The sequence below is a fragment of the Pan paniscus genome, chromosome 2 (assembly GCF_029289425.2).
Source record: "Pan paniscus chromosome 2, NHGRI_mPanPan1-v2.0_pri, whole genome shotgun sequence".
Lineage (NCBI taxonomy): Eukaryota > Metazoa > Chordata > Mammalia > Primates > Hominidae > Pan > Pan paniscus.
Genome location: NC_085926.1, coordinates 57,872,956 through 57,898,859, shown reverse-complemented (window position 1 = coordinate 57,898,859; position 25,904 = coordinate 57,872,956). Strand labels below are relative to the sequence as shown.

Below are 25,904 nucleotides of genomic sequence, written 5' to 3'. Positions count from 1 at the left end.
TAGGGAGAGTAAAGTTATTTTATTAAATCATGCACGTCACGTGTGTTAGTGCAAATAGTTTAATCTGTACTCCAGAAATTCTATTGTACTTTATATCTTTACAAAATAGATTTAAAACAATTATTTACTTTAAAAAATGTAATTCTGAAGTTAAGCATTTCAGAACAATATTTGCAATAACCTATATACAAGAGGTACTGGGTACCACTGGCATATTAGCATTCTGTGGTGGAGTGGCTTCCTGCAACAGAAAATGATGAAATGAACTATATGACAGTATTTTCTACAAGTCATTTGTGACTAATTCCTCCATAAATCTAGTGATCTTCCCAAAAGCAATCTCAAATAGCTTAAAATATAACCTTTAAAGTATAAACAGTGACTGCCAAACATCACAAGGCAAATTATACCCTAAACTCCTATTTCAATATTTGGCTAGACCTGTGGATTGCCACAGAACATTCAAGCCAATTCACTGACATTCCCTCCCGGTCTTCACTGACTGAAAAATTTAACTATGTGATACTTTAGGATATTCTATGACCTAAATAAACTTTATTGACATAACTATGATGCCGCACAAAACCATGGCTAAACTTTCACTTGTGTTTTAAATTTATAATATCAAGCAGTGTTTTTAGGTGCTTCATTGTGCATAGAACACTATTAATCTTGGGAATAGTGCTTTTCATTAACAGAAAGTCCCAATTAACCACAATAAAAAGAAAATAACCATTTGCATACCCAACCAGGAAATTTGTTGGTAGGTACAACAGCTCACCCTGAACATGAATTAGCTCTGACACATCATAAACCAAATTAGGTCAATACAAGCTTATCTAAAGAGATATTAATACTTTCTTCAATTAAACATGCTTGGAGGAATAGATGATAGAAAAAAAAAATCATGCTTCCTAAAATGCTGTATATGAGAAAGTAACTTGGCTTTTAAAGAAAAATATCTCTTTAAATACATGGTTTAATAAATTACATTCCAATTGACTCAACATTTTGGTTGACTGCACTGAAATTGTGTAATTACTATGTTTTTGCTCCCAGAAATACTTCAGTTTGCTCAAGAAAATACACTCTCATGGAAAGTTTTTCAAAGTTGATGTCCTCCACATCTTCAAGTCACATTAAGGCTGAACAAGCGTGCACATATTCCCCAAATTATCACCATAACAGTTTATTTTCCAAATGTATTTTTCCTTAAAAAAAAAAAAATCCACGCAAATAGTTGTCTCTAAGTCTTGTTCCCAATAGCTCAGTGGTTTCATAACAAGTAAAAATGGCGTAAATATGTAAAAAATATATATATATGTGTATATATTTCAAACTGATAGGCACTGAGCACACAGGGCCTCTCTTCCCATGTATGTATTGATTGTTTGGTTTGGGTAGTTATCAAATCAGAAAAATGAATTATCTGGTGATCAGAATTCAGAGTAAAATACTCATAAATTTAATGTTATAAATAATCTGGTGTACCAAGAAGCCTACTTTAGGCCACCATAATATTCAGAATCTTAACATACTAATTTAAAAATTACATGAAAAATTGCAAGCAAATTATTGCTTACAGTAGAATAAAGTCACAATTTTATATCTTCTTTATAGACAGATACATTTTATATAATTTAAAGCAATGACCCTACAGCTGTATTCTTGTACTTCTGCTGTTTTAAGAGGTAAAGAGGAAGAAAATGGTTCTGTTTGTCCCCAGCATGAGTGTGATGCCAGCTTCTAGAGGGAGGACGGTGTACAGACTCAAGGAACGCTCTCATGGAGAAGCTCTGGCCAGACCTGGCACGTACAGCACGATGGCTGTTACTGCAACCAGGGCAGCCAACATGGGCATCCAGGGCCAGGGTTTCTGTGTGGAAAGAAACCAAGAGTCAATATCACATTCTCCCCTCTCTTTCATACCTATTAACCCCTTGGTTCCAGAGAGTCCTGAATACTTAACAGAATATTGGAAAAATCTTATTTTTGCATCATAAATATAAAGTTTGAAAAGAAAAAAAAAAGTGAGGGAGTGCAGGTATAAGGAGAGTCATAACAGCAGGACCACCAATTTGGAAGTCTAACACGTCCCAAGAAAGTCCTGGGAAGTTTTCAACTTTGTTACAGTTGAAACCTAATAGTGACTTCTAAGAAAATTTGTGGGCTCTGCCTGCTTTATTTACTCTGGTATCCATATATTCCAATATAACTGATGTATATAGACACCTGTAGTATGTTTCTGCCTAAAATGTTTATTTCTTGATAAGAACCAGACTCACATGTTGGGATATTTTATGCAAGGGGATAGTGGCTAAGGTGATAATGGTCTAGGCTTTGGTCGTCTAACTTGAAACCACAGAAGACAAAATCAAACAGGGTTCAAGATGGAAAAGTAACATTAGGGATCCTGCCTGTCTGATAATTCTGGTATAGACTCTGTTCAGTGTAATAAAGCCACATGATCACCGCATATGCTCTACTAACATGCATGCCAGTTAGAAACAAGTATGGATGGGCTGTTGCCTGCTAGCTTTTAGAGGGCTTTATAAGATCAACTTGCTTTGGTTGACACTTTTATTTTTACTTGTATTCCAGAAGTGTTATTGAGAAAAACTGGTTTTTAAAGAAATATTCTGATGTTGCAGGTCAGGGCTCAGAAAGAAATGGGATACATTTATATCCTTGCAAGTACACAATAGGGTTGAGATTGTGAGCCAATGGTTCATTATGTTAATCTCATTATTTTTCATCTTCATAGCCATAGTATAAACAGGCAAAGGGTTGAAACAAAGAAAACCTACACTATGAAAAGGAAGAGGATAAGGAGGAAGGGGAAGAAGGCTGGCTGAAAACTTCAAGGAGGCAAACTCTTCATTTCTCATTCAAATCTGATTAAACACATAACTGGAAAGAGGGTACTAATATTGCAGATATTCATAGTGCACTCCAGTTTGCTAGAGATAAAGACTCAGTTAATGGAAGCATATTAACAACTGGTTAGGTTGGAATTAACTCATGGTTAGCATTACTACAAAGTAAACAAGACAAAAAGTTATGGGATTAGTTGACTGTTCAGTTCATTGGTATGACACAAATACACGGCATACTAAATGAAGGGTTTGCTTCAGGTAACAAAATACCTGTGTGTTCTTGCCATGCACTATATTACAAATATGGCACAAAAAGGTGACGGGGACAAACAGACAAGGACTCAACAATAGTGCTTGTACCTTTCTCTACCACAATGGACCGAAACACCAAAACAGGAAAGCCAGGAATAGGCCGATGAATACGGCTGGGACGGGTTGTAATATGGAAGGCTAAAGAAGGGAAGGCATATTAAAATCATTTTATGCTATGAAAGTAATCACATAAGAGGATTCAGACCCCAGTAGGGTGGGAGGTAGGAAGAAAGAATGAAATAATAGAAGTATACCACTCAGGTTTTACACAGATTCAAACATTTTAAAGACATCTAACACAATCTGATAGACTGTGGTATGCAAGTTGGGAAACTATCAGTTTAAAAGGAGTAGCTAGGAACCGTTAGGCTCAATGCCTGTAATCCCAGCACTTTGGGAGGCTGAGGCAGGTGGATCACCTGAGGTCAGGAGTTTGAGACCAGCCTGGCCAACATGGTGAAATGCTGTCTCTACTAAAAATACAAAAGTTAGCCAGGCATGGTGGTGCATGCCTGTAATCCCAGCTACTCCAGAGGTTAAGGCAGGAGAATTGCTTGAACCAGGAGGCAGAGGTTGCAGTGAGCTGAGAGTGCCACTGCACTCCAAGCTGGGTGACAGAGAGAGACTCCGTTGAAAAAAAAAAAAAAAAAAAAAGAAAGAAACAGCTGAAGGCAATGGGCAATGTGGGTGTACCTAACATTCTAATGAAATATAGCACATGAAGACAGAGCAGGCCGAGTGCAGTGGCTCATGACTGTAATCCCAGCACTTTGGCAAGCTGAGGTGGGCAGATTGCTTAAGGCCAGGAGTTTGAGACCAGCCTGGACCACATGGCAAAACCCTGTCCCTACAAAAAATACAAAAATTAGTTGAGCATGGTGGCACACATCTGTAATTCCAGCTACTTGGGAAGCTGAGGTGGGAGCATTGCTTGAACTGGGAAGGTCAAGGCTGAAGTGAGGTGAGATCATGCCACTGCACTCCAGCCTGGGTGACAGAGCAAGACCCTGTCACCAAAAAAAAAAAAAAAAAAAAAACCAAAACAAAAAACACTGACAATACTTCACCACCAGCTGATGCTCTCTGCTTGACAGTACACTATTTTTGCTCAATACCTGAAATCCATTATTTGACAATGTACTCCCTCAGCAATGGTTAAGGTTTATTTTATCCCTCTAACAAATTTTTTTTTTTCAACCAAAGCAATTTTGCTTATTAGATGATACTGCTTTCAAGCTTAAAAATAAATGCCCTGTGATAATGCGTGCTTCCTAAATCAGGCAAGAGATTTCACATGTAATAAAGGTTTGGTATATAAAGACCGGCAGAGCTGGACACGGTGGCTCACACCTGTAATCCCAGCACTTTGGGAGGCCAAGGCAGGCAGATCACCTGAGGTTGGGAGTTCAAGACCAGCCTGACCAACATGGAGAAACCCCATCTCTACTAAAAAAACAAAATTAGCCAGGTGTGGTGGCACATGCTGTAATCCCAGCTACTCAGGAGGCTAAGGCAGGAGAATTGCTTGAACCTGGGAGGTGGATGTTGCGGTGAGCTGAGATCATGCCACTGCACTCCAGCCTGGGCAACAAGAGCGAAACTCCGTCTCAAAAAAAAGAAAAAAAAAGAAAAAAAAAAAGGCAGCTGAGTCTCAGGGCTTTCAATCATGTTACCAGAATACAATTAATTTTTAAAATGGAAAGAAAACTGCTACAATGAGTGTTATTACGAGTAATATTTTAATACCATAGGTGCAATATCACAAAAAAAGGAAATTCACCCCTAAGGTGAATGGTAGCTATAAATAATAATAGCAAAGTTACTTTTGAAAAGGTTCTAAATAGTATGGGGAGATCCATTCTGATTATGCTAGATGTCTTCATGGGTTAATTTAGCAGTAGACTGAAATTCCATAATCCCAGGGATATGAATTAACACAAAAGAGAGAAGTAACCAAACCATTATGATCTGATTTTAGAAGAGTTATGTAATCTACATTTTGAAAAGTAAATGCAAACCATTTTTCCTTAGCATAAAGCCTCCACACCCAGTTCATCAACTTCTAAAAGGCTTCTACCTAAGCAGCAAGCCTTTACTGTCTACAAACTAAGACTTTCTTTAGCAAAGGACAGTTGGACACAACTCATGAGCATTCTGTGTGCAAATGAGTAACACGATGGCCATGCAACATCACTCTTTCGTACTTGTGCTGCAAGGTAAGCGGAGTGGCTTCCTCCATAGGAAGTATGTGGCTCACGCACACTGCAGTGTCCAAGCCATGACAGTGGTTTTAAATAAGTCAGAGCACAACCAACCACACTAAACATCTATCAGGGCCCACAAAGGTAACGATCACCAAAACGTACAACACAACATTTATTTAGTATAACATCTTTTTAAAGACCATCTGTCTTTCTAGCAAATGAAAAACAAAAAAATTAAACTCAATTTATACCAAAATGTTCATCTCTCTCACAGCCCTACAGAAACTCACCAAATATTTTCTAATATTTACAGAATGACAAAGAGACATTAAGCTTTTTAGAAATTGTGCCTCAGTGAGAACACTATTGGTATAAGAACAACATGTACTACTCTCTCTTAAATGGATCCCTGGTGGTACAATGCTTCATTTCCCAGCAGGGGAGAAACAAGAGCCAGATGATAGCTTAGTGACAGAGCTTCAGACTCATCTGGGAAAAGCTGACAGTTCTTAAGCAAGCTGCTTTATTGCAAACAAGGCTCTTCCTCCAGGCAGTCCTGAGGCTCTTCTAGGAGTATAGGTTAAAGGTACAAATTCTTACTCAAAAATCTGACAGCACAATGATTCTATCATGGAATTTCATAATGAAAAGCCTATTTCATTTGTACCATTTGCTTCACAAATCAGTGATAAAGTCCTCTGAAAATCAATTTCAATCTCTCATGTGCCTCTCAATCAAAGCTAAGCCAAGTTTGCAAAGACTTACATTATTTCCTTTCTCTCGGAGCAGCTTCAGGTTGTTTTTACACTGTTTGAGCTCATCTGTGATTGACTGCTTTTCCTGCTCAGTCATTTCAAACTTCAACTTCAGTTCTGAGAGTACAGTCTGTGTCTTTTCATACTAAAGGCAAAGAAAAAAAAAGTGTGCAGATACAACTTAAAATGGGTATGATGTTATGGTTCTAATCAGGTTTATACGCCAGACCCTATTTAGTCACCTGGAACACCAAAGTCAAGTCTTTTTGTTTAAGGAGGAATAACTTGCACTCATAAGAAGTCTTTTGGCCAGGCGCGGTGGCTCACACCTGTAATCCCAGCACTTTGGGAGGCCAAGGCGGGCAGATCACGAGGTCAGGAGTTCGAGATCAGCCTGACCAACATGGAGAAACCCCATCTCTACTAAAAATACAAAAATTAGCTGGGCGTGGTGGTGCATGCCTGTAATCCCAGCTACTCGGGAGGCTGAGACAGGAAAATCGCTTGAACCCAGGAGGCAGAGGTTGCAGTGAGCCAAGATCATGCCACTGTGCACTCCAGCCTGGGTGACAGAGGGAGACTCCATCTCAAAAAAAAAAAAAAAAAAGAAAAGCCTTTAATGTTGACTTTATTCCATGTAAGAATTTTCTGGCCCTGGAGTTAAAAAAAATTAAGAGTAATCACCATTTTGTCATCTGTTTTTAATATAAAGGATCACTTTTCCACCAAGTGAGTTACAGGAGAAAAGGAAAATTTCAAACTGAGCAAAAGAAAAGTAGGTGAAGAAAAATTCCATAGCCAATGTTAGGAAGCCTGAGTTTATATCCTAGTAAGGAGTGTCAGCCAAGCTATTTTAGTCTTGAAGTAAAAAGTATTAATTCCCAATAGGTTTCCCTTTACCCAGCATTACTGGGTATTAAAGTGTTCTGGATAAGTGAATTTTCTAGGCAAATGAAGCAAAGAAATGTACCTGAAGTACTGACCACTATGATTGGGAAATTTCTATTTCTCCACTTAAAACAGGCATTGGCTGGGCACGGTGGCTCACACCTGTAATCCCAGCACTTTGGGAGGCCAAGGTGGGCGGATCACCTGAGGTCAGGAGTTCGAGACCAGCCTGGCTAACATGGCAAAACCCCATCTCTACTAAAAATACAAAATTAGCCAGGCATGGTTGCGCATGCCTGTAATCCCAGCTACTTGGGAGGCTGCGGCAGGAGAATCACTTGAACCCGGGAGGTGGAAGTTGCAGTGAGCTGATGTTGCACCACTGCACTCTAGCCTAGGCAACAAAAGCAAAACTCCATCTCAAAAAACAAAACAAAAAAACTTAGGTTATCAACTAAGTCATTTTAAAAATTCTGTTTTCGGTAGAAATTTTATTTTTATTTTATTTGTTTATTTTTTGAGACGGAGTCTAGCTCTGTCACCCAGGCTGAAGTAGAGTGGTGCAATCTCAGCTCACTGAAACCTCCGCTTCCCAGGTTCAAGTGATTCTCCTGCTTCAGCCTCCTGAGTAGCTGCGATTACGGGCACCTGCTGCCACATCTGGTATGTTTTGTACTTTTAGTAGAAATGGAGTTTCACCATGTTGGCCAGGATGGTCTTGAACTCCTGGCCTAGGGTGATCCACCTGCTTCAGCCTCCCAAAGTGCTGGGATGACAGGCATGAGCCACCGTGCCCCGCCTGTTTCTAGTAGAAATTTTTAAATAGCAAAACTTGTCATTTTCTGTTCTGGAAAACAATTCACTGTATATACTTTGACTTTCAGATAGAGTCACATCTTTTTAAAGACCATCTGCCTTTTAAAGGTGAGACCAATGTGAAACGTAGTATGGCTTACCCCTACTTTAAATGGTGCCTGGAGGCTGAAATTCTAGACTGGTTCCACTTCTAGATACAGCATCTTACACGCAAACTGGGCTCACAGTCAAAGAACAGAGATTGTTCTGCTACTGGCTGTGCCTTTGTCTCCACTTCCACTACCCCACTCTGCCATCTCTCTTTTTTTTTTTTTAGACTGAGTCTCACTCTGTCACCCAGGCTGGAGTGCAGTGGCGTGATCTTGGCTCACTGCAACCTCCTCCTCTTGGGTTCAAGGGATTCTTGTGCCTTAGCCCTCCATGTAGCTGGGATTATAGGCATGCACCACCATGCCTGGCTAATTTTTTTGTATTTTTAGTACAGATGGGGTTTCACCTTGTTGGCCAGGCTGGTCTCAAACTCCTGACCTCGAGTGATCCACCCACCTCGGCCTCCCAAAGTGCTGGGAGTACAGGTGTGAGCCACCGCACCCGGCCCTATTCTGCCATCTCTGAAGGTTTTAGAAGGAAGATAGACAAGGATTGAATATAAAATAGATACACCATAGGTAATGTATACCAGAAAGGTTCCTCCTTGTCCCTAAATGTAGCTTATGAGGGTAGAAAGTTTCCAGTTCCTCTCTACTTATATCCTAGAAATTCTTCAATAAAGGAAACCTTTATAAAGGTGCTTCTGAAAAATGTAAACACCTTGGAATGACTAATTAGGAGCCCATCATCATGCTCAAGAAAGATAAATATTAAGAAGGACTATAAATGTATAAAAACATTAGACAGGAGAGATGGGGCTTAGGGTCAACATAGAGGTCACCAGAAAAAAAGAAGAAAGATACAGGTACAGAGAGGGAGGTAAAATATGAAAGAAACTCCCTGTTACCTAACAACATTCCCACAACAAGCCTGGATAGTATGCCAGAGAATGAACTAAAGGAGTACAATTCGTGGACTTTATGATAGCTTTTTTCAGTTGATGTGAAGATCTGTGGACTTCCTTCCAGAAGGCAGAAGATTACTGGCATTCTGCCGAGGCAAAGTCATTGTACCTACACTAGTTTCTGCAAATTGGAACATAATAAATTCTCAATGACCCATGATCTGATTCTTAACAGGGACTAATAAAGAATAAGTAAAGAGTACTTTGTTGACAAGTTTTCCCTTACTTTCCTTTTCCACCATTCTTACATCTAGTCTGCCCTGTGCACCAAAGCACTTATTTCTCCATTGCAGGAGTTGTGAAGCAGAACCACAGGAAGGCAGCTCAACCAGGGGGATCCTGTTGCTTACCTCCAGCATGTGAGGGGGTGGCAAGGACTCTGGCCCCATGGCAAGAAGGTAAAGCCAAATAACTTTCTTGAGTCAGTCTTTGCAGGGTAGACTGTGTGCTCAATGTTTCAGGAATTTTTTTTTTTTTTTTTTTGAGATGGAGTTTCGCTCTTGTTGCCTAGGCTGGAGTGCAATGGTGCGATCTCGGCTTACCACAACCTCCACTTCCCGGGTTCAAAGCGATTCTCCTGCCTCAGCCTCCCAAGTAACTGGGATTACAGGCATGCGCCACCATGCCTGGCTAATTTTGTATTTTTATTAGAGACGGGGTTTCTCCATGTTGATCAGGCTGGTCTCGAACTGCCGACCTCAGGTGATCTGCCCACCTCGGCCTCCCAAAATGATGGGATTACAGGAGTGAGCCACTGCACCCGGCCTATAAATTCTTAAATTACAGATATTCCTACTAAATTAAAATATAGTGATGCTTTCTAAAGTCAAATATAAAGATGATATATCATTATTTTCTTTTAATACTGAGGATTAAGATTTACTTTTTTTTTTTTTTCTGAGATGGAGTTTTGCTCTTGTTGCCCAGGCTGGAGTGCAATGGCCTGATCTCAGCTCACCACAACCTCCGCCTCCCGGGTTCAAGCGATTCTCCTGTCTCAGCCTCCTGAGTAGCTGGGATTACAGGCGCATGCCATCATGCCTGGCTAATTTTTGTATTTTTAGTATAGACGGGGTTTCATCATATTGGTCAGGCTGGGCTTGAACTCCTGACCTCAGGTGAGCTGCCCGCCTTGGCCTCTAAAAGTGCTGGGATTACAGGCGTGAGCCACGGCGCCCAGCCAAGATTTACTTTTTGCATGTACTTTTTCTTTGTTAAATATTCATATAAAAGCTGCCACATATATAAATTTTAATTTGTGCAACAAAGGTCACCTATTGCAGCCTTGCTTGGCTATCATTTTTGCTCCATCTTGCTTTCTAACTCTGAGGTGACAAATGAGCTTGGTCCTGATTAAGAGGGAAATACCACACAATATTACCAACACCTTTGGTTCTTCTTCATAAAAAGAATCATATGTGGGCTTGCTTAGCTTGTAATATTTTAGTCTGTTACAGTGCTGAAAATACATAATTAGACACTGTGCATATTAAGCATGATTCTATGACAGAGAGGAGAACAAAGGGGAAATGCTGAAGGGGAATATATGTGCATTAATAAAAGGCAATAACTCATTTGCAGTGGATTACACAGAGATAAGAACCTCATTAAAGAACATTTTAGTTATAGTATATAGCTATAACTAAACTATAGTATATAGTATCCAACATGTTAACATCTGGACAAACAGAAAGAGAGCAATTTCACATTACAAAGGAGTGTGATGACTACACATCATTTCACAATGGAAAACAGTGAACAAGAAAATAGAAAAGAAACATACTGACAAGATCAGACATATTTTTAAATGTGCTGCATTTAATGCAATCCAAGACTATCAACAATTTAGATGCTGTGACAACATGCCACTGCCATTTGTGGAAACAGTTAAAGCATCTTGCACCGATTACTCAGTGACCAAAAACAGGCAAACAAGTAATGCAACAAAATGACTAATGTGTTCATAGTAACATACAACAGAATAATCTTCCAACCACAGCATTCTTCCCAGAGTTTGAAAGAATTATGGCATATGGACTGGAAGGACACAAAGTGCTTACAGTATTAAATACTAAGATATTTACTTTGGCACAAAATTTGTGTTCCAACCAAATAAAATGAGATTTCTTCTAAAACACATATCTTTAGTAAGGTAAAAACGAACACATCACAAAATCAGTATGTCCACAAGAAAATAAAAAATGTTACAGTATTTTTTCATTTGGAACAAACATGAAGACAGAATAACAATCATTGCCAAATTCAGGACACTACAAGGAAAGAAAAGTGCAAAGAAAAACTGCATTGATTAAGCAGATCTTCTAGAAACAACTTTGGGAAAGTTCATTATTAAAGACAAAGAGTTGTCTTCAACTTCCTTCTAATTCATAAAGAATCCTTTTAAGAAAGTCTACAACTGGGGTGGTCCCTAATCTGTAGATCAAGTTGTATCAGGCTTCTCCATTCCCCGAGCTGGCCAGGAGTCAATGCAGGGAGTGGTATGAGGCCAGCAGGATTGAAGACAGCTCTTACTGCCCTGCTGTCAACTTCAAGGCTTTGGGAAGTGAAATGCACCTCTCTTGCTCAGGAAGAAATTGGGTAGGGTTTCTGTTCCAAAGTCAACTGTTATGACTTCAACACAAATTTTTAAAAAGCCACTCAATTCAAGGTTTTAAGCAGAATGACATGAAAAGTGAGCATGCACATTTATGAATAAGGTGAAAAGGGGGTGGGAGGAAGAAAGTAAAAGGCCACAGAACATGTGTTTGGCTGGCTGCCTGGCTATGAGGTGAATTTTAAGTAACTTTTCAGGCCATATTTACCTGAGGGGTTCAGACAGCATTAGAGTATGGCCTCAGTTTGCTTTCCAAAAGTATGCTAAGTTACATACGATACTCTCTTTGAAAGTTAAACAATAGATCAAGAGACCTGGTACAAAGGATTTCTCATATAAGTAACTGGTAGAGAAAAATTAAAATGTAGTTTTGTATATTATATTTTTGAGACCAACCCTACTGAAGAATTCTCTATATATGGACCATGATATGCAGCTAGAAATCACCAAGCAGAGATGTTCCAAGTATCAATTTTGTGACAGGTAATGTGACTTCTGCTTCCCTTTATTTCTAACTAGCATGGATATCCGATTTGCTTTTGGCTTTAAGTCCAACCATAATTGGGCTCATAATGTCTTTTCGCTTTACCTCTTTCTGCACATCCTTTGCTTGGTTTTCTGCCTTACTGAGAAGAGTTTTTAAATCAGCTGAATCCCGAAGATGCTGTTCTTTCAAGGATCCCACTTGATTCTCAAGTTCTTTCCTAGACATTTGAAGGATGCTGAGATCACTGGTAAGCTCTAAACTCTGCTTCTGAGAACTGCAATATAAATATTGACAGATAGTTATTCACAGGTAGAAACTGGACACAGAAGGAAGTCCAGTTTCTTATACATTTCACTAGAAGGGATAGAGTGGATTTCAGAGAAAAAAAAGAAAAGTATAAAAAAGAATGAAATATTTTCATTCAATAAGCAAAAACCATCAAAACACTAAAAAAATGCAAGTTTAAAGGTGTGTCCCATCAAATATACACAAAGGTTGAAATTTTAAAAACAGAAATAGGAGGTAATTAACTGTATATTTTGTTGTATCAAATTGTATTAATTTCATCATGAAAAGACTCAGTGTAGGTCTTCTACAGGAAAAGAACACACATGTTTCAACAATTTCTTTTAAGTTTAAATACTTGACAAATAGAATGGGGGTCTGAAACTTAAAGCTTAGGAGTCACTGTCAATTCAAGTAAAGATAAACCTGTTCAAATGAGAAGACACACCAAATTGAGAAAAGAGCATAAGACAAAGAAGTAGGAGGCTGAGTTCTAGACCCCTAGCTCTGCCACTATTTAGCTGGGGGATATTAAGCAAGTCACTTAACTGGTACATTTCATTTTCAGAGTAAACACTTCCTCAGCTCTTAGACCTATACCAGATACCACATAATACAGACATAACTAACACAAGCAGAGTCTCAGTGCCCTTCACTGCCAAATAACAGGATTGAATTCATTAACTTCTGAGGCTGTTCCCAAGGTTAATAAATTCTATGATCACTTTTTTTTTTTTTTTTTGAGACAGAGTTTCGCTCTTGTTGCCCAGGCTGGAGTGCAATGGCGTGATCTCGGCTCACTGCAACCTCTGCCTCCCGGGTTCAAGTGATTCTCCTGCCTTAGCCTTCTGAGTAGCTGGGATTACAGGCATGCGCCACCATGCCTGGCTAATTTTATATTTTTAGTAGTGACGAGGTTTCTCCATGTTGGTCAGGCTGGTCTCGAACTTCTGACCTCAGGTGATCTGCCTGCTTTGGCCTCCCAAAGTGCTGGAATTACAGGTGTGAGCCACCACAGTCTCTATGATCACTTTTATAACTGGATGTTAAAAAAATCTGACTTACAATATATGTGGAGAACAGCTTGATATGTGTGAACAGAAATTCCTTCTTCAATTCCTTCTTCCGTAGCCCAGACAACAGAGAATAAAAGGTCTGTACGGTATAGCTGTGTTAGGGAATTTGGCTCCCATAAATAGCTAAAGGAGTATAAGGTTTTCAAGGTGACAGTTTTACATCTTTCAGAATGGATCATTCAAGACTCAGACTCACTACTGTAATTGAACTACTACAGAGTCTGAATCCCATTTTGATTGTACACTTCACAGATTCTTTGGGGTGGGTCTGATGTTGTCAAGCCAATACAGCTAGGAATTAAATGGCACATAAGACCCTGTAAAGGAAGACTAGCTTCTAAATACTACTTAAATGCTGGGGAGGCTTATCAAGCAAATTTAGGGCATCAGAAAAGTTTAAGAAAAAGAATTAATCTGTCTTAAATACTTTATGTGAGTTTAGGCAGATGATCTGACCAATGACTTATAGGCCCCTTTCTGGGGCCTAATATTTTTAAACCATATGCTTCTACTCACTAGGAGTTTGTAGGCTTGCTTCCCAACACTTAAAATTGGAAATAATTGAAAACAGTATTTAAGAATCTGCCAGATTCCAATTAATCACATCTTAAAAATAAGGGATCTAGCCTGAATCATTAAAATATCAATACTTTCGGCCGAGGGCAGTGGCTTATGCCTGTAATCTCAGCACTTAGGGAGGCCAAGGTCAGGAGTTTGAGACCAGCCTGATCAACATGGTGAAACCCCCTCTCTACTAGAAATACAAAAATTAGCCAGGCATGGTGGCACACACCTATAATCCCAGCTACTTAGGAGGCTGAGGCAGCAGAATCGCTTGAACCTGGGAGGCGGAGGCTGCAGTGAGCCGAGATCATGCCACTGCACTCCAGCCTGGGCAACTGAATGTGACTCTGCCTCAAAAAAAAAAAAAAAAAAAATTATGAGTTGAGTGCAGTGGCTCATGCCTGTAATCCCAGCACTTTGGGAGGCCAAGGTGGGCAAATCACCTGAGGTCAGGAGTTTGAGAACAGCCTAACCAACATGGAGAAACCCCATCTCTACTAAAAATACAAAATTAGGTGGGCATGGTGGCACATGTCTGTAATCCAAGTTACTCAGGAGGCTGAGGCAGGAGAATCGATTGACCCCAGGGGGTGGAGGTTGTGATGAGCTGAGATCGCGCCACTGATCTCTAGCCTGGGCCACAAGAGCAAAACTCCGTCTCAAAAAAAAAAAATTTATGTATATAGCTATATATAAGATATGCATAGATCTCATATATATTTCATATATGATATATATCATATACATATATTTATAGTTTTGACCTTTATTTTGTCCCATTCGTATTTTGGAATTGCTTTTACAAAGTTTTTTACATCTTATAAACAATGTAAAACATTTGTTTTTATTTTTATTCATGTTTTCTTGAGACATGGGACTGGCTCTGTTGCCCAGGCTAGACTACAGTGGTGTGATCATGGCTTATTGCAGTCCCCACCTCCTAGGCTCAAGTGATCCTCTCACCTCAGCCTCCTGAGTAGCTGGGACTACAGGCCAGGCTAATTTGTTGTATTTTTTGTAGAGATGTTGTTTCATAATGTCCACACCCGGCCGGAATAAACCCATTTTAAACTTAAATATGGCAAACTGTGGTGGTAAAATAGGACTTTACTAAATTTGCTGGAATAAATCTAATGCATTCACTGATTTGCTTGTCAAGTATTAGATACTAGAAAGATTTAACTGGTTTCAGAGAATTATTGGTCTTATATATTATTACCCTTCATACAACCCTATTTGAAATTCAGAAGATTAATTTATATCTTTCAGTAGCACAAATTCCTTTTTTTTTTTTTTTTTTTTTTTTGTTTGTTTGATATAGGGTTTGGCTCTGTCACCCAGGTTGGAGTGCAGTGGCATGATCGTGGCTCACTGCAGCCTTGACCTCCTGGGCCCAAGCAATTCTCCCACCTCAGCCTTCCAAGTAGCCAAGACTACAAGCACACATCACTATGCCCGGTAAATTTTTGTATTTTTTTTGTAGAGACAGGGTTTTGCCACATTGTCCAGGCTGATCTTGGACTCTCAGGCTCAAGCGATCCTCCCACCTCAGCCTCCCAAAGTGATGGCATTACAGGCGTGAACCACCGCACCCAGCCTTACAAATTCTTCATTATAGTCACTTCCTGATCACGCTTACTAAAAGAAGAGATCACTGGTGTGAAAGAAAAGCAGTTGATATTTGAAATTTATTAGTTTACAGGGCAAGTTCAACTATGAATTACAGACTTTTGTTGTTTGTTCAGGGTTTCTTTGGGACATTTAATGAATCTGTATTCCATGAGTACAAGGAAAGGACATGCAGGATAATGGTGGTGGCAGGAAAAAAAAAAGCTGAAGTATTTATTCAGTATGGTTAACCTGACAAATAGCCAAACAGAGATGGGCTGAACATTTGCTCCTGTAAAATATTTAAGTATTAAAATTAAATTTAATTTAGATGAAAATTTAAGATAAAGAAATATTTTATATCTGAAAAACAGAGAGTTCTTGCATACTTGTGCAATTCTTTTTCTTGCCGTTGCAGTTCTGATGATAGCAAAACATTTTCCCTTTTTAGAGAATGGCATTCGGTTTCCAATGCATTCCATTCCTTTCTCAACTTCTCTAGTTCACCTAAAATAGTCCCAAAACATATTAGTTAATACAGAAATATAACTTCCATAATACTTCAAAGGATAAAGGAAAAGATTTCAGAGGAGAACATACTTTTTGCCCCCTTAAAAGCAAGTAGATTTTACATGGTTAATTATTTGATTCCTGTTACTTTGCATGTATACCTCAAGGACTGCTATCAGCTTGTACTTGAACAATAGTATTTTTTTCCACTTCACTTTTATAAGACAAGCAATTTTTAACAATTTTAAAATAAAATATAAAACCGTAAAAAAATATAAATTTAAGTAGAACTTGCAGACCTGAAAATACATTTTTAGCTCCGATTTAAAAACACTGGTTTATACAACTGATAGCTAACAAAGAAAAAAAGAGCCTGCATGTTTTTTTTTTAAACAAGTTAAGAAGTTATCATTGTCAAAGGTTAAGAGCTTTATGTAAAATACATTTATTCACCTTGCAACCTTGTTGCTTCTTCTCTCTGCTGGTCCTCACACTGTTGACATCTAAGCTGAAAACTGTTTTGCAGACTTGTGATTTCTTTCTCATATTCAGACGCTGCTTTCCGCCACCGCTCAAGCTCAGCTCTCACCTTCTTAAGCTCTTCTTGTAAAGAAGCAATGTCAGTGTCCCGCTCAGAGGCAACCTTTTCTGCTGCTTGATGAAGGAGCAAAATTTCATCTCGGGCACTAAGCAATTCATCTCTGGTACTTGTGATTTCACTGTCCTTCTCCTCCCGGAGATTCTCAATATCGATGTGTAACCTCTGCAATTGGGCTGCAAAAGTATATCCATCATTTTCTTGGCCCATTAGAATAAAAGAATAATCCATACAGGATTGTAGCTAATGCATAACCTGGGTTGTCAGAGCTGTTGCTTTTGATTAAAGTGTATAAACAATCCACGTTTGATGCAGAAAGCGTCAAAATACAGATAGCAAAGAGGAAAAAAAAACCAAAGTAATCTTTATCTCCCCAACACACAGAAAATTACTTCTGACATTCCTTCTGGATTTTTTCCTATGCATTTATAAACATGTAAAAACAAACATTAAATAGGGAGTGATCACAATATATGCAGTGTTCCCTATCCTTCTGTTGATGAAACTCTTTCAACAAAAAAATAGTTATAGTATATATAACTTATTTGCCCAACCCTTTATTTTTGACATTTTAGGCTGTTCAGTGTTTAAACACTATATACAATCCTTTTTTTTTTTTTTTTTTTTTGGGTGAATCCTATGTGTAGAATTGCTTGGTCAAATGGTAAGCAATAAAAGCAATAAACAATTGATGCCCTTGATTCGTTTTTCTGTTCAAATGTCAATTCTTTAAAGAGGCCTTTTCTGATGACTCATGTGAAAAACAGCTCACTGTCATTCTCTGGCTCTTTACTCTGCTTTATTTTCCTTTGAAGTCCTTATTGGACATCATATTATCTATTAATTTGCTTATTGTTTATCTTTTCTACTGGACTGTACACCTCATGTGTGTAGGGCATTTGTTTTGCTCACAGCTGTCAGGTATTGGGGATACCCCAATATCTAACACAGTAAACAATCAAGAATTATTGGTTGAATTAATGAGTTAATAAAATTAATACTGCCTCATTGAAGGGTTATATAGATTTTTAAAAATACCTGGTTTTGTGCTCATGACCCAAACTGGAAACAATTTGTATAAAATCAAACTTGGCGCAGAACAAGAAAATTAATATTGGTTACCATATTATAAGGAAGTTGTAGATTTAAAAAGTTCCAAAGGAAAATAATTAATTACAAGAGGATTTAGGGATGGGAGAAAGGGAGGTTGCTACATAAGTAAACATTAAGATATTAGACTTTCTAAGTTTGTAGGAAGGACTGAGAGGTAACAAGTTTGGAATCTGAAAGGGCACAATGGCCAGAGAAGATGATCATGATTTGTTGATACAGTCGTGAAATACACATGCTGGCACCAGGGGGCACTCAATGATGCCTGGGCAAGACAGGTTTTAAAAAAAAGGTAGCACTATGTCACAGAACCTTTAGGAAAAATTGCCCCTACACAGTCTACGATGAAAATAGAGATCCAAATCAGATTTATGTAAATTAATGGATAATGACATTAAACTACAATAGGAGTTTTAAGAGCTTTCAATTTAAAAACACATATGACATACCCTAGAAATTCTAATCTGACCAAAATAAAATTCTAATTTTAAATAACTCAAATGTTCCACTCAAAAAATAGGACCCCAAAGACTAGTTTTTCTCTGTGATATTTTTGGGCAAGTATCTTGGGCCTCGTACAATGACTCTCCCTTCTCTTCTGAATAGTGATTACTTGTCTATTTAATTTCTTCCCCACCTATCTCTCAAGCTAAAATTTTAAAACAACATTGGCTCCTTCTTTGACAAGAAGGCAAATTAATTTTACTTTAGGAATTTTACAATGGCATGGGAAAGGAAGACCTCTCCTGGGGTATCATATAATTTCCTCATAATATACCAGGAGCTCCAGCTTGAAGTAAACATTCGACAGGCAGGGGTCTTTCTGGAAATTTCTGTAATAACCCTGCAATAGCCCAGACAAAGAAATAGCAAAATGGTGATAAGAAGAACAGCCATTATCAATGAAAATCAGTGCAGAGACTATTATCCTATTCCACGTGATATATAATTTTTCTTGAGGCCAGGTGCAGTGGCTCATGCCTGTAATCTCTGCACTTTGGGAGGCCAAGGTGTGTGGATCACGAGGTCAGGAGTTTGAGACCAGCCTGGCCAATATAGTGAAACCCCATCTCTACTAAAAATACAAAAATTAGCTGGGCATGGTGGCATGCACCTGTAGTCCCAGCTACTTGGGAGGCTCCAGAATCACTTGAACTCGGGAGACGGAGGTTGTAGTGAGCCAAGATCACCACTGCACTCCAGCCTGGGCAACAGAGCAAGACTATGTCTCAAAAAAACAAACAAAAAAATATTTTCTTGCAATACAAGTGTGTTCTGAGCATTAGATGTCAATATATCTACACCAGCCATCAATATATACATATACCAGCAAGCTCAAAGTGCTGACGCACAGAGTAGCTCAAACAGATTTCCTATCCAAAGGCCCTCTGTAGGAACTCACGACATAACTCAGAAAGTGACAGTCTTACCAACTCCAAATCTTCACCTCTGCTTTTTCCATTCTAAGTGTCTAATACGAGAGTACTGGACAATCTTCCCTTGAATTTTCTTTAAAAAAAAAAATAGGCCAGGCGCAGTGGCTCACACCTGTAATCCCAGCACTTTGGGAGGCCAAGATTGGTGGATCACCTGAGGTTGGGAGTTTGAGAGCAGCCTGACCAACATGGAGAAACCCCATCTCTACTAAAAATACAAAATTAGCTGGGCGTGGTGGCGCATGCCTGTAATCCCAGCTACTCAGGAGGCTGAGGCAGGAGAATTGCTTGAACCTGGGAGGCGGAGGTTGCAGTAAGCTGAGACCGCGCCATTGTACTCCAGCCTGGGCAACAAGAGCGAAACTCTGTCTCAAAAACAAATAAATAAATAAAGCTCCACCAAGAGCCGTGTTGAAATGTGAGGTTCTAGAGAATCAAAGCCATGAAAAATGGGGACTCTCTGCCTTCTTACTTTCCATTTCATTTTTTTTTTTTTTTTTTCTGAGATGGAGTCTTGCTCTGTCACCCAGGCTGGAGTGCAGTGGTGCAATCCCAGCTCACTGAAACCTCCACCTCCCAGGTTCAAGCAATTCTCCTGCCTCAGCCTCCCGAGAAGCTGGGATTACAGGCACGCACCACCATGCCCAGCTAATTTTTGTATTTTTAGTGGAGACAGGGGTTCACCATGTTGGCCACACTACTCTCGAATTCCTGACCTCAGGTGATCCACCCTTCTCGGCCTCCCAAATGCTGGGATTGCAGGCATGAGCCACTGCGCCTGGCCTCCATTCCTTTTGAATCACTAAAAACAAACACACAATAACAATCTCAAAGAGCCTTGGGGTCTTCCATACCTTGAAGAACCTGTATTTGTTTAGTGGATTCCTCAACTTGATTTCGATAGGCTTTTCTTTCTTCTTCCAAAAGAGCTAAAAGTAAAAACACAGTATCTATTAATAGTTTTGTGAATTAATGAAAGTACTCAGAGTTGAGCAGCTGAAAATTTCTTTTAAAATTCTCTCCTAAAAGATTATTGAAAGAAACAAAAGTTAGGCAGTAAGTATTATCAGTATTAGCAGTTAGTTTAAAGATTTTAGGAGCACAGAACTGTAGTAAGTAATAAATCTATTCAACTGAGTAGTGGAGTTTTCTGGACCTGGTATCACCAAGACAATATGTGCTTTTCTTAACATGAGAAACAGTCTTGATAATTGTTAATCGCATTTTGAACTTAATTTTTTAAAAAGACTTAAAATTCTTATATTTACTGTCAAGCACATAGTAAACACTAAACTAAATAATTGCTATTTATTAAATATTTGTTCATTGTAATTTAATATATTAGCCTGGATCCTCCAAAAGGTTCAAGTTAAGTGAATACCAATTCTAATTTCTTTGAGAATTAGGAAAGGAAAGAAGTAGTAACAAGAAGTTCCTAGTTCCCTCCTGGGATGTAAATCTTCCTACTAGGCAGGAAGGCCATCTTGGAGAACATGAGGGCTCCAGAGGTCATTCCCTTTCTCATTTTAAGACTCTTTGAGATACTAATTGTCTGCAACCAGGTAGTTACTATGAATGATACAGAAATGTAAGCTCTAGGGAACTGCACAGACTCCACTGGCTTATGACCTATAGATAAGTGAGCTACTAGAAAAGAATGTGGCCAGGACATTAGCTAACATTAGGCATAACAAAAATTTAGAAATTTGAGTTTTCCTTCTGTTGTACTTAATATGCAATTAACTATTAAGATCTTTCAGTTAGTAAAGATCTTACTTGATTTTCACATCAACAGTGTGAAGGTAGAGCAACTGTAACTCTCCTCATTTTACTGACCTGAAACACAAGTTTAGAGAGGTCAAGTAAATATACCAAGATCACATATCTTATAAAGTTGTGAATCTGGAACATGCCTCCGGACTCCAAGTTTGGGGCCACCCAATTATATTGTGCTGCCTCCACACATCCCTAAAGAACCAAAGTAATCTTGATCTCACCTTGAAGTTCAAAGCATTTTTGTTTACTTGTTCTAGCTAGCTCCTGGGCTTCGATCAATTCCTTTCGAAGATGCTGTATTTCTTGCTTTGCCTCAATTTCTGACTGTGCACCCTGCAAGTCATCTGACAAAAACATGTTTATTTTAAAAGCAAGAGTTAGTATCACACTATAATCTACAATAAAAGACTGGTAATCTCTCTCATGTTTGCACATGCATAAACAACATAGAACAACTGAGTTAAATAAAACTTAGAAGCAAATTATAGTAAGCATTTTAGTAGTTGGGAGAAAATACAAATACAGTTATATATATTAGTAATCATGGTGATGACATTATAAAAATATATTAACATAAATTATATATTCACAATTTTAGCATCAAAATAAACAGACAGTGATAGATTATAACTCATTGCTTATTAAGACTTGAAATTCAGTGAGATGAGCAAAATGCTATACTTCTTCATCAATTTTGAAATTTCTTGATAACCAGTCAGAAAAATTTCACTTGGAACTTAACTGGATATGGAAAACAAAAAGAAACTTTTCTTCAAGTAACAGCTAAATTTTAGCACAATTACCCTAGTTGTGGAACATAAAATAAAAACTAGGCTGAAAGCTCTACTGAGCCTACTTTGTCATCATCATTTCCCCAACACACACATATAACAAATATCTGAGCCGGGCGTGGTGGCTCATGCCTGTAATCCCAGCACTTTGGGAGGATGAGGCAGGCGGATCACGAGGTCAGGAGATCGAGACCATCCTGGCTAATACGGTGAAACCCCGTCTCTACTAAAAACACAAAAAATTAGCCAGGCGTGGTGGCAGGTGCCAGTAGTCCCAGCTACTTGGGAGGCTGAGGCAGGAGAACTGCTTGAACCCAAGAGGCAGAGGTTGCAGTGAGCCGAGATCGCGCCACTGCGCTCCAGCCTGGGCAACAGAGTGAGACTCTGTATCAAAAAGAAAAAAAAAAAAAAACCGCAACAACAACAAAAATCTGCTGAATATATTAAATGATGTAACCTAAGTGGTTTTACCGAAATAAATTAAATCCAGCATTCTATTTCAAATATGCCCCTTCCCCTAAACTCCTTCCTCTCCAATCATTCTGCTTTTTAATTTTTTAAAACCTTCTGCTACTGAACACTGCCTGAAATAAATATATCATCAGGTAAGCCATATTGTTCTAATGAATTCTATTTGAGTATCACCTTGGTTTATAAGTACCTCAGCATAATAACTTCAATCCATCAAAAAAGAGCTAAGAATAACTTTCACAATACAATTACAATAGGTTTTGGAAATTATATATATATATATATTTTCATATTCATAGATTATATCCTATTTTTCTCTCTAGAAAAATTGTATTCTGGCCTAGGCGCGGTGGTTCATGCCTGTAATCCTAGCACTCTGGGAGGCTGAGGCAGGCAGATCACTTGAGGTCAGGAGTTTGAGACCAGCCTGGGCAACATGCGGAAACCCCATCTCTACTAAAATTACTAAAAATTAGCTGGGTGTGGTGGTGCGTGCCTGTAATCCCAGCTACTCAGGAGGCTGAGGCACGAGAATTGCTTGAACCTGGGAGGCAGAGGTGGCAATGAGCCAAGATCGCGCCACTGCACTCCAGCCTGGGCGACAGAGAGTGACTGTGTCTCTAAAAAAAAAAAAACAAAAAAAAAAAGAAAGAAAAAAATTTGATTCTGGGTTCAGCTACTCTAGTCAACTTATCAATTCTTCCTTCAAAAGGTCTTCGGGCCAGGGAAGGGGCATGTAGAGAGAGAGATTTTTCCAGTGGCAGAAACACTGTTGCATTAGCTACAAAACTTCTCTCACAGCTCTTTCAACACTATCCACTGGAGTCTGCAAAGGTCCTGGCCCCCGTTTCTGGATTTGTCATTATATAGGATAATGCTCTTTTTTTTTTTTTTTAAGGAGTATTTAGAAGAGAAGCATCATGATGCTTGCATCTTACATTCAAGTGGTTTGACAAAAACATCGACATTAATTCCTTGTGTAGGTATTTTCCTTGCTCTGTGATCGAGTTTTTCAACCTCAGCACTACTGACATTTTGGGCTGAATAAATTCTTTGCTGTGGGGCTACCCTATGAATTGTAGGATGTTTGGTAGTTTTCCTGGTCAGATATTGCCAAATGTCCCCTGGGAGGTAAAATGTCCTGTGTTGAGGACTATTGCTGTATGTTAATAATTTGATAATCAGAAAAAATTTTATACACAGGTTTCTTTTCTACAAAAGCACTGGCTATTAATTCTGAAACAACTTTCTGTGTATTCTAAAAAGGCTCAAATAAATACGTTGCAGATAAATGAAGCCACTTTTCTCACTGTTGAAGAAGAAAATTACAGATATGAAAACAGGTAAGATAGAATTAATCCCCTGGGCCGGGCACAGTGGCTCACACCTGTAATCCCAGTACTTTGGGAAGCCAAGGCAGACAGATCTCTTGAGGTCAGGAGTTCAAAACCCACCTAGGTAACATGGTAAAACCCGTCTCTACTAAAAATACGAAAATTAACAGGGTTTGGTGATGCACACCTGTAGTCCCAGCTACTTGGGAGGCTGAGGCAGGAGAATCGCTTGAACCCAGGAGGCCAAGGCTGCAGTGAGCCGAGATCATGCCACTGCACTCCAGCCTGGGCAACAGAGTGAGACTCTGTATCAAAATAGAAAAAGAAAAAAAAGGATTAATCCTCTGGTGTAGGGTATGAACTTGAATAGATTTGGAGATATAGAGAAATATATAGAAATAAATATAGATATGTGTGCAACTGCATACACACACATACACACAGAACCACACACACACTTCTTAAGTCTGTCCACTGAGTGGGCCTAGAAGCAATTATACACCAGTAGCCATGAGGACACCAAACATTTAGATCTTGGTTTCTCTTTTTTTGAGACAGGGTCTTGCTCTGTTGCCCAGGCTAGAGTGCAGTTGTGCCATCACAGTTCACTGCAGCCTCAACTTGACCTCCTGGGCTCAAGCTATCCCCCTTCCTCAGCCTCCTGAGTAGCTGGGACTGCAGGCACGTGCCACCATGCCCAGCAAAATTTTTAATTTTTTGTAGAGATGGGGTCTTGCTATGTTGCACCAGGGCTGAATAAATTCTTTGCTGTGGGACTACCCTATGAATTGTAGAATGTTTAGTAGTTTTCCTGGTCTCTATCGACTAGATTCAGTACCCCTCCTCCACCCTGGCCCACACCCCAGTTTACAACAACTAAAATGTCTCCAGATATTGCCAAATGTCCCCTGGGAGATAAACTCGAACTCCTGGGCTTAAGTGATCCTCGGCCTCCCAAAGTGCTGGGATTACAGGTATGAGCTACCATGCTGGGCCATGTCATAAAGAACATTACTGAGACAACTGTCAAAATGTGAACAGGTATTTGGATTTGAGAATAGTAATGTACCCATGTTAATTTCTTAATTTTGAGAATTGTATGGTAGTTACATAAGATAAATAAGAAATGTATACTGAGGTATTTAAGCATAAAGGCTATCATGTCTGCAACTGATTCTTTGTTTTGTTTTCTTTTGTTTCAAGACAGGGTCTGCTCTGTTGGCCAAGCTGGAGCGCAGTGTCACAATGTCTACTCACTGCAGGCTCTACCTCCTGGGCTCAAGTGATTCTCACACCTCAGCCTCAAGAATGGCTCAGACTACAGGCATGTACCTCTGTGCCTGGCTAAGATTTGTAGTTTTTTGGTAGACACAGGGTCTCACTATGTTGCCCAGGCTGGTCTTGAACTCTATAGTGTTTGATCATAGAAGTGGAGATACTAACCAAAAATCTTTTCAAATTAAGCCTAATAAACACAGACATAATAATCTGACTATATTCAAACAAATCGAATAGTTAGTGTGCAGATCCTCTTTCTAGAAAACCAAGTGCCATTTTTTAAAAAATCAAAGACTTAATGAGCAATTCTTTTTGTGCAAAGGTTGATCAAGGGCTCACTGTATTTTATATGGTTGTGTGGGAAAATGCATTATTAGTTTATTATGGCTTGGGTCCATTCTCAAGGTGCCTCGTTTTTGTCCTAGAAATGGAGTTTCTATATCAATCTGCTTCATAACCTTGGGGAGTCTTGTGATGAGTACTGGTGGAAAAGCGTTTAGATGAAGATAAATGAAAGCCTTACTAAGCCAAATTCATTTTATTTAGACATGCAAGTCACATGGAAATAAATGTTATTTAGGAGTAATGTAAGTTGTAAAGATTAACAGAATCTGTTTTTTCCTTAACATGAATTGTATATGTTTAGAACTGCCTGGTGTATAGTCTGGGCCAGGGGCCAGTTTTTCTCAGACTAAGGCTAAATCCTGTAAATTCACACTATAAATGAACTGACAGAATACTTACCTACATAATATCCTAAATTAAATTTGGCATCACCAAATATCTTCAAAAGAGTGACTGGAGATTCAACTTAAACTCTGACCTTTGCTCAACTGAACTCTGACACACTGATCCACTTGGTAAAGGGCCAAATCAAAGATTTTTTTCCCAAGTTCTATTTTGCATGTGCATACTTGTGGAAAGCTGATCTAGCCATAACATATGGCATGTCATCAACTGATAGAAGTGACCTGGCAAGTGGATGTGTCCTCTTTCCATTGCCATCACTCTTCTCTTTAGAATGTCTAGTCATCGCAGGCTTGGTTGATGAGAACAACCTT

The 25,904-nt window shown here is 39.0% G+C and overlaps 1 protein-coding gene across 42 annotated transcripts in view; it reads right to left on the bottom strand.

Annotated features, from left to right (window-relative positions):
- The window catches only part of SLMAP (sarcolemma associated protein), a 175,287-nt gene continuing 149,383 nt past the window's right edge, over positions 1-25,904 (bottom strand). For 17 of the 42 annotated variants that reach the window (XM_008964035.4, XM_063602464.1, XM_003811632.6 and 14 more), the window contains 7 exons: positions 21,191-21,313; positions 20,048-20,122; positions 16,503-16,823; positions 15,929-16,046; positions 12,109-12,280; positions 6,158-6,292; positions 1-1,876 (listed from right to left, as the gene is read on the bottom strand). In XM_008964035.4, the coding sequence (XP_008962283.1) occupies positions 1,784-1,876; positions 6,158-6,292; positions 12,109-12,280; positions 15,929-16,046; positions 16,503-16,823; positions 20,048-20,122; positions 21,191-21,313 (1,037 nt within the window). In that variant the 3' untranslated portion in view covers positions 1-1,783. Of the gene's footprint in view, positions 1,877-3,237; positions 3,327-6,157; positions 6,293-12,108; positions 12,281-15,928; positions 16,047-16,502; positions 16,824-20,047; positions 20,123-21,190; positions 21,314-25,904 lie in introns of those variants that run through there. The other 25 variants (XM_034956725.3, XM_034956729.3, XM_034956727.3 and 22 more) reach the window with 3 other exon arrangements.